Source organism: Palaemon carinicauda, chromosome 13, assembly GCF_036898095.1.
Source record: "Palaemon carinicauda isolate YSFRI2023 chromosome 13, ASM3689809v2, whole genome shotgun sequence".
In the NCBI taxonomy this organism is placed as follows: domain Eukaryota; kingdom Metazoa; phylum Arthropoda; class Malacostraca; order Decapoda; family Palaemonidae; genus Palaemon; species Palaemon carinicauda.
This window is the reverse complement of record NC_090737.1, coordinates 63,252,640-63,262,721: the sequence shown is the minus strand read 5'-3', so window position 1 is coordinate 63,262,721 and position 10,082 is coordinate 63,252,640. Positions and strand designations below refer to the sequence as shown.

At 35.2% G+C, this 10,082-nt stretch overlaps 1 protein-coding gene across 1 annotated transcript; it reads left to right on the top strand.

Moving 5' to 3' along the window:
* The first annotated feature begins 9,143 nt into the window (after positions 1-9,143).
* On the top strand, positions 9,144-9,524 carry LOC137651624 (uncharacterized). The gene has a single exon (XM_068384844.1). The coding sequence runs from the start codon at positions 9,144-9,146 to the stop codon at positions 9,522-9,524; it is 381 nt and encodes a 126-aa protein (XP_068240945.1).
* The last annotated feature ends 558 nt before the right edge of the window (positions 9,525-10,082 follow it).

Here is a 10,082-nt window from a genome sequence, read left to right as displayed (position 1 = left end):
AAATATGTGTACAGAGAAAAAAATGTACCTGCATTAGCTCAGCGAACCATATATGGTACAGCAAATATAAAATGATATGCAGATAAAAGAATGGATTACACAAATATGAAAGTTAAATAGAGAGGTCAGTTTATTACTTGTTCAACAAATGCAGTTACCAAAAGAACATATATATTAAAGAAATGTGCAAAATATACTTACTTTGTTCTGGAAGCCATTGTTTTGGACAGAGAACAGCGGCACTTCTTTTCAAGGTGACAGCAGAGCACAGACTGGCCGCTTTGAGGGACTGTACTCATATGAACATGTCGTAGCAGGTTTGGTGTGCATTCCCAATATACTTGTTCAGGCTTGTCGTAGCCCAGAGCGACGTATGATGCAATATTGCATCATGTTGTTAATGTGCCATATATGTACCACTGAGCTGAGATGGGTTATCCCACCAATTTTCATCAATTTTCTGCTATTCCCCTCTCAAAGTCTCTTAGACTGCAAATTTATTTCTACATTCGATTGCAAATGCTTCTCTGTGCTCATTATCTAGAAGCTTAGCTGTATCAAACTTAGATATTTAATGTACCTCTCTGTTGGGTCTATTTTTTTCAGTGTGGAAGTTTAGAGCTGTTGATCACTACCAATATCTGCAACTTTATAGATTATCAAATTTCTCAGGGCCCTACTTCTCTCTTTATTAATGGCTATGTGATCTATTTGATTTTTGCTATTGTCTATTTGTTGATGTCCTTGTGCTAGAAAATAGTTGCTCATATGGCAATATCGTTTTTTGAACATTAACCTATAAAATGAGCTCCATATTCATTTGTAACTTCACCAAGACTTTGAACACCCATTACATTCTCTATACCAGGGGTGAGGGACCTATTTCGTATTAAGGGTCATTTGGTCATTCAAGATTTGTTCCGAGGGCCAGAGAAAATTACGAATAGTCATGGGTCGAACGAAAGATAAATATCAATATTTTAGGACTTATTATTGTATATGGATCATACAATAACTAGAAAATCACTCTGAGAGTGCAGACCTCCGCCACTTCAGCCTATTTATCGAAACCAGCGTGCTTTACCTAAAATCAATTAATCATTCAAAACTCCTTACATGACAGTTTATAATCCCTGCAAGTTTCATTACTTTACCATTAAAATTGTGGATGTATGGTTGATGACCCGGATTTGACCTTTTGCCCGATCTTTAACTTGACTTTGACCTTCAATCTTGACAGCTTTTTACATAACAGTTTAAAATACCCGCAAGTTTCATTACTTTATGATTAAAATTCTGGCCGTATGGTTGCCGACCGGAATTTGTACTTTTGCTTGACCTTGGACTCAACTTTGGCCTTCGACATTAACAGCTCTTTACATAACAGTTTAAAATACCTGCAAGTTGCACTACTTTATGAATAGAATTGTCGTCGTATGGTTGACGACCGGAATTTGACCTTTTCTTAACCTTTACCTTGGACTTGACCTTGACCCTCGACCTTAACATGTTTTAATTGAAGTGGGATTTCATACACTCACCGTGAACCAAGCTTGAAGTTTCTGCTACAACGGAGTCAAAACTTATTACAAGAATTAAAAATTTTACTTAACCGTGACCTTGACGTATGACTTTGACATTCCGAAAAGTATTAATTTCCAGCTTTTAACATAACAGTTAGTTCGTGCAAGTTTCATTACTCTACGATAAAAAATTGTGGCCCAGAAGCTGTTCACAAACAAACACACACACACACACTCACACACAAAAACACAAACAAACAGGGGGGAAAACATAACCACCTTCCAACTTAGTTGGCGTCGGTAATAAGTCATGAATGTATGTAGAAAAAAATTGCAGTATTTTATCTTAAGAGGAAGCTTAAATAATGTAGCATAAATAATAAAAAAAAAAAAAAAATACAATGCTGCTTCATGATAAATTGTTTGTATTCTTTTCATATCTATCAATTATCTTCATTTTTTTTTCTGATTTGATGCCCTGAGAATGTCTAGAAATGGAACTCACATTATTATTGTGATAACTGAAACTCTTCTTTGGCGAGATATGTTATTGCAGGTGGTATCGATAATGTTGCTATTCGCAGCTGGTTTCCAAGATTTATATCATTAACACTTGAACGTGAACGATTCTTTGCTAAGGCAATTTATAAATGCATATTTCAGCGCATGCCTCCTCAAAGATGGAAGAGTATCTGCTTTTATATACCGTTCATAGAAATCTGTAACCAAGGCATTGGTGTACTTATCTTTCATTCATCGTACTTGTGCAGCTGAATTAATTCAAGCCATAGATCAGAATTTATATCTGCTGGTTCCACAATAAATGATATAGCAAAGATGTTTAGCTCCTGTTGTTTACTGTTAACATCCCCGAACTTTTCACTAAAGGCCTCAATTAATTTTGAAAATCATTAGCATATTTGAAAAAGGATTTTCTATTTGCAAGGTAGGGTATTATTGTTTTCAAGTAGAATTTTCCAGTTTTAATTTGATTTCAAATGGCTTCTCACTTGAAAACAGCGAACTAAGAAACTGGGATCTGGAAATCCTGGGATCCTCTATCCACCCACCCTCTGACAAGAAACGTAATGGAACGCAAAATCTGTATGAATTAAATTATAGGAGCTGAAAATGAAATTATCAACCATATGAACTTATAAAGCTCTTGAATTTTCATTTCATAAGTTTAGTCTGGCTATGCCACAATAACTTGATAATGTTATTAAGATTTTATTTGAATTTTTCTACTCACTGGTAGGCTTAAATGTTTTCTCACGGGCCAGACCAAATGGTTTACCTGCATGTCTCGAGGGCCGGATGGAATGGCCTTAGGGGCTGGATATGGCCCGCAGGCAGTAGGGTCCCCTCCATTGCTACATTGATTATTGCTTCCAACTTCAGAATTGAAGTCATTGCTCAAAGTTTTCATATCTCTCTCTGAGATCTCATCTATTAAACTGCGGTGCTTCATGATATTAGTCTCTCCTTTCTTCAGAGAATCATTTGCTGGAGCATAACAAACTAAAATACTCTTATTGCAAGAAATTACTTCATCAAACATTTAACTGGGCTCCACAAGGTACTAAAAGAGTTGGAGTCACAGGTGATGAATGGAGAAGTATTGAATTAAAAGCTCAAGATAGAGATTACTAGTGAAATCTAAGGAAGACCTTATGCGTTAATAGGCGTAGGAAATAATTATTTATATATATATATATATATATATATATATATATATATATATATATATATATATATATATATATATATATTTATATATATATATATATATATATATATATATATATATATATATATATATATATATATATATATATATATATATATATATATATATATATATATATATATATATATATATATATATATTATATATATATATATATATATATATATATATATATATATAAATATATATATATATATATATATATATTATATATATATATATATATATATATATATATATATATATTATATATATATATATATATATATATATATATACTGTATATATATACATACATACATATATATATATATATATATATATATATATATATATATACATATATATATATATATATATATATATATATATAATATATATATATATATATATATATATATATAATATATATATATATATATATATATATATATATATATATATATATATATATATATATATATATATATATATATATATATATATATATATATATATATATATATATATATATATATATATATATATATATATATATATATATATATATATATATATATATATATATATATATATATATATATATATATATATATATATATATATATATATATATATATATAGTTGGGTTCCTCTCAGGATTTACAATTGAAGTAAAAATAAAATGGCCATTGCTGCTATCCTTTTTTTTTATTTGGTAAGTTTCGACATAACTTCTGTCATAATTAGGAAGATATTATTCCAAGAACTTCCCTAATAGCTCTAAAATCAAACCAATCAAAGAACATAAAACCATATAAAAGACTTATTACTCGTATAACTATAAAACAATATATTGGTCCCAATAACTAATCTATCTAGTCACCCGCAGGAGCCGATGACCACCCAACCAGAGTAGAAACCCATATACCAGAAAACGGATCAATGCGTCACTGGGAACTGACCAGGTAAACCCTTATTAAAGCTGGGTTTTGTCTTAAAAATTCATAAACTCTAAGATTCTCAGTTGGCTGACACTACTTTATCTGTCTGTAATTTTGTAATTTTCCTTGGAAATGGCATGACTCGATTTGAACGAATGGTCATGAATAGACAAAATTGGTTTCTTATTTTAAGGTATTTTGGTTCGTACCTATCTTATCATATGTTCTAAAATCCCACACTGAAGCTATCTAGAGGTGCTTCCAGTGTAGCACACATTACAGAATGCACATTGAAAAGTGTATATGACACCGGAACACAAGGGAGTAGGTAGACTCCCCTTATATTTACAAAATGAGCAAACTGAGAGCTTGTTAGTATAAATTAGTTTTAAATCCATGTGGGGATGTGGAAAATTAATTTTTGTTTTATTTTTATTCATTTTTTGTTTACCAAATCCCGAGAGAGAGAGAGAGAGAGAGAGAGAGAGAGAGAGAGAGAGAGAGAGAGAGAGAGAGAGAGAGAGAGATTTTGTCGGCGAGCGAAAGGCAGTTAGTGTACTGATTGTTTGTTGTGAGAAAGACTGTTGGTATAAATGAGATTGTTTGTTTATGTTTTTAGCTAGGTTACGACAGTGGTGAATGTCTTAGGTGAAGGGCTTTTTTGATTGACTGCGACTTGAGGCAGTTGTGTGGGTGTGGACGCTGGATTTAAATATTTATTGGATTCGACCAGCGTGGAAGTGTTTGATTATTTTATGAGCCGTGATTCCTCCTTGGAGAGACTTACTCCTTTGGAGAGATTAAATTGATTTTGAATGATGATCTTTAGTTGCTGACCTGGCCTGTAATCGATTATACTTAGACTGCTCTTTTTGATTTATCAACTGTAGATGACCTGGTTTGCTTTCAAGAACCTGATTTGATTGTGCTTGTGTATTTCGATTGATGATGATGATAATAGTTATTATATAGACTGTCCAATCAAGTGAGGCAGGTGTAGCAGATTGCCACAAAATATGGGTCTGTTACTGAGTTATTGCAACCAGTGTTGCGTTTGCCAGAGAGTTGTGGCATTGGCCTGGAAGGACTGTTGGCCCTTGTGTGGACAAAGAGGTCCTCACATAAACAAATATTGGTTTTGGTGTGCAGGTAATTTTAGGTGTGTTAGATTTTTTTTTTTGGGGGGGGGAATGGTGGTTATTGTATATTTAGTGTTCAAGTTTTTTTAATGCAATTGATTCTAGTTTTAAGTGTTAGTTTGTAAGAAATATGGTATTAAGGTTATGTTTAGTTTTTTTTACCTTATGTTAAAGAGTCTAGTATAGATAACGTAAAGGGGAAGTTTGTTTTGTTGAGAAAATTGTCAGTAGGTGTGATTCAGGGTGTGGGGCTTGTTTTTTAAACATCCCGCCTTTTTTTTTTTTTGCCCCCGAACAGGGACAGCCGAGGTGTGATTGAACCAGACTCTTTTACAAAGGTTATATTTAGGTTTTAGATTTAAGGATGATGACAATGGAAGGCAAATTAAAGGCTTTGGAGGAGGAATTGCGGCATTATAAAAAACGGGAGCAGAAGTTGATAGTTGAGAAAGAGAGGTTGTTAGTAGAGAATAAGAGGTTGAACTGTGAGAATGAGACGATGCAGAAGGAACTTAGGGAGTTAAAGTGAACTGTAGAGAGAGTGGAAGGGGGTGTTGAGACGAGGATGTGAGAGAATGAAGAACAAATGGAGAAACGAATGGAAGCTATAATGGGGCAAGTAATGGGAATGATGAAAACTTTCATGGATGAAGGTGCAGTCGGAGGAGTGGTTTCTGCTTCGGGTAATGGGGTGATAGTGGAAGAGAAGGCTAAAGTAAGTGATAATGGGAAAGGTAGTGATAGTAATAGCAATAGTGATAGTGATATTGAAGATAAAGGATTTAGACATAGTAAGAATGAACAGAAATATGAGAGGAAGGATGAAAGGAAAGGTAAAATTGATGTGAAGAAAGAGAAGAAAAAGTGTCAGGATGAGAGGGAGGATGATCGTGAATGTGTGAAAGTGGTAAGTAAGAAAATGGCTAGGAAGAGTATATTCAAGGATAAGAGTATGAGTGTGGAATTAGATTCTTTATATTCTAGCGAGGAAGTAGGAAACAAAAGGGAAGGTAGCAGTGATGATAGCAGTGAGAATGAACGTGATGTGTGTAAGACTGTGTTTATGAGAGAGGTACCTCGGTGTGAAAGGTTCAATGAGCATAGTAGTAGGGATGTATACGAGTTTTTCAAGGAGTATGAGAGTTATTGTCAGGATAAGTATGGTGATAGTAAAAGAGTTTGGGCTATGGAGTTAGGAGAATAATTGACTAGGTATTTGTTGACGATGTATAGTGTGATAATGAGTGTAGGGGATGTTGATTATGAAAGTGAGAAAAAGAGGATAATTGAGCAGGTAAAACGTATGAAAGGGAGTGTTAGGTATAAGCGTAAGAATGATTTTGATGAAGCACGGATGAATGTAGGAGAAGCAATATCAATGTATGTATGTAGGCTGGAAACTTTAGCAGGAAGAAATATGGGGATGAAGGTATGAATGAGAATAAGGAGTTTATGAGGAAGTTTTTGGCTACCATACCTGAGAATGTGTGTGAATTTATTAATTTGAAACGGAAGGAGAAAATAAGGTGGACGCAAGAGAGATTGACATGGAATGATATACTAGACATAGTTGAGGATTATGAGTTAGATAGGTGCATAAAAGAAAGTAAATCTGTAAGTGTAAGAACTGGAATGGAAGAAAGTGTGCCAGAATTTGTTAGTTTTAGAGATGCTGTTATGAGAGGACCGATGAGGATAGCTGATAGTGTAGTAGATAGGAGTATTAGGGCGAGTAATGTGGGAGTACCTGAAAGGGCAAGTGAAGGGTTTAGGCAAGGGAATCAGGTTTGGAGAGATAGAAGTGCTAGTGCGCAGTAAGGTAAGTCAGGTAGTTGTGTCTGTGAAGAGAACTATTATAGATGTGGGAAAGGAGGGCATAAGAAGAATGAATGTAGATGGGCTCTTGGTGCTTGTTTTGGATGTGGTGAGGTAGGGCATAGAATTAGCGAGTGCAAGAAAGAGAAAGGGGTAAAATGTTATCGGTGTGGTATGACTGGTCACATAGCGAGTGGATGTCGCAGTAATCGTATGAATGTGATTTGTGGTAATTGTGGTAAGGATGGTCATTATGCTAGAATGTGCATGGAGCAGCGGGCTATGTGTACTGAATGTGGTGCAGATGGGCATATAGCTAGAGAATGTAGGAAGAAGGGATTAAGTCAGCCAGGATGTTGGGGAAACTAGAGTATAAGAGGGTTCAGCTGGTTGAGTCCTTGAGTGTGTGCGGAGTAAATGTGATGCATGTTCGTGAAGGTTTACTGCATGAAAACGTGATGGGTGAAGAGCTTATGACTGTATGAGTGCAAAAATAAATTCTAATAGAATAGAGCTAGTTGGTCTGATTGATACTGGTTGTGGTGTCAATTTAATGTTTAGGAATGCGTACAATAAGGTAATGGATGTTTGTGAATTTAGGAGTGTAAAGGTGAAGTGAAAAGTATTGGTAATTTAAGTATGTCTGTGCAGGGAAAGTTACGTGAAAATGTTATGATTGGGTGGCTGATGATGGAAGGTAATGATTTTTATGTGGTTGAGGGAGTAAATGACAAATATGATGCCTTGTTAGGTTACAATTTCTTGAAAAAAAGTGGTGTGATTGTACATACTAGTGTAAATATGATAAAATGAAAGTCAAGGGTAAATTTGGTGGGGAATTTTATTTAAATGAAGATGGTAGTGTATGTACGAAGGTATGGAAAGGTGTGCCATTAATAGCAAAAGAAGGTGTTATATTGTCAAGAGATGCGAGTGATGTTGTCAGTGTAAAAGTTGCATGGCCGAATAGTCTGGGAATTGCCAATGGTGGCAATTGTGAATATGAAGTGGAAGGTTCAGAAGCAAGTAGTTTAGTGAGAACAAGTGTGCATGTGTATGATGGTATTTTGAATTTTCAGGAGCCGAAGGTGTATGTGAGCTTGTTGCCGACTGTAAAGAGGAAGAAAATACAAGTTATACGTGAGGGTGATTGTATGGGATGTATGTATAATTTGGTCAATGTAGAGCATGAAAGATATGTTAAATTGAGACATGTTATGACAGGTAAGGTAAAGCAAGACGACGAATGGGATTATGAAAGTTTAAAAGAAAGAATTAATGTAGATGAGAATATAAGTGAGGGTGAAAGCGAACAATAGTATAGGATGTTATGGGATAGACGGAGAGTTTTGAGACGTGATGATAAGGATTGTGGGGGTCAAAGCTGCCTGAATTCAAGACAGTTCTTAATAATGATACCCCCATATATCAGCATCCCCGACATTTTTTTTCCGCCTATTGCCAGAGAAATAGAAGAGTAGTGCCAGGAGTTAGAGCAAATGGGTGTAATAGAAAGGAGTGAGAGTGCATGGAATAGCCCTATTATACCTGTAAGAAAGCCGTATGGAAGTTTACGTTTGTGTATTGATTATTGGAAGGTGAATGAAGTAACTGTTAAAGAACGTTTCCCGATGAATGTAGTGTCTGATTGTGTGTATAAGATGCATGGTATGAAAGTTTTTACAAAGTTAGATTTAGTTAGGGGCTATTACCAGATGTCTCTGGCAGAGGGGAGCAGGCCCATTACGGCATTTTCGAGTAGTAATTGTCACTATCAGTTTAGAAGATTAAGTTTTGGCCTTGCTAATGCGCCTGCTGCCTTCCAAAGGGCGATGAATGTTGTTTTGGCTGGGTTTGATCGACAAAAGGCTACTGTTTTTATAGATGATATTTTGATTGCGAGTGAGACTGTTGAGGAACATATGCAGTTGCTTGAAGCAGTATTAGAATGTTTGATAGAAGTTGGTGTGAAAGTTAAGCTTGAAAAGTGTACATGGTTGGCCTAGGAGGTATTCTTGGGCATGTGGTGAGTGAATCGGGTATAAGGAAGAGTGATAAGTTTGTGAGTAATGTGAGAGAATTTCAACGTCCTCGTACAGTGAGTGAGTTGAGAGGTTTTCTTGGATTGATTGAATTTGGTCGGAAGTTTGTCAGAGATTGTTCAGGAATAGGGAAGCCTTTGAATGAGTGGACAGGTAAGAGAAATAGTAAGGGACTGAAATGGGATGAGCGTATGTTAGAAGCATTTGAAAATTTGAAAGAAGAGGCCGCGAGAGACGTCACTTTGGCCTTTCCCGACTATAGTGAACATGCGCGTATGCTAGAGTTATATATGGATGCTAGTGGGATTAGTATGGGTGGTTGCTTGGTTTAAGTACAAAGAATAAATGGAGATGAACAGTTGAGAGTGATAGCGCATGTAAGTAAAGCATTTAATAAGGCTGAGCGAAAGTATTCCACGATTGAAAGGGCATTGGCTGCGATAAGGTTTTGCGTGAAAGTATTGAAGGTATTTTTGTATGGTGTGAAATTTATTGTGCGTACTGACCATCAGCTCCTAGTGTACATGATCAGGAAAGAGTCTGTGAATGCTAGGGTTGCAAGGACAATAGAGGATTTGAATTATTTTACTTTAAGCTAGAATATGTACCTGGGAGTAAGAACGTGATAGCAGATCAGATGTCAAGAATGCATGGTAAGATAGAAGATAATAGCAAGAATGATAGTAATTTTGAAAGGTTGCCGGAAGATTTAGTGGTGGTACAAAGTTTTGGAGGGGAGGACATGGTGTATAAATGTATTTTGAGTGGGTTGAATAAGTAGAAATTGAAGGGTTTGAATAGGGATATACCTGCTAGTGTAGATGAGCTTAGAATGAGTGTTAGGAGTGAAGTATCGAAAGAAATGGCATATAAGGAGGAGGATAGTGTGC

Coding starts and splice junctions, on each gene's coding strand:
- LOC137651624 (XM_068384844.1), top strand. CDS start 9,144: ATGGTTGGCCTAGGAGGTATTCTTGGGCATGTGGTGAGTGAATCGGGT.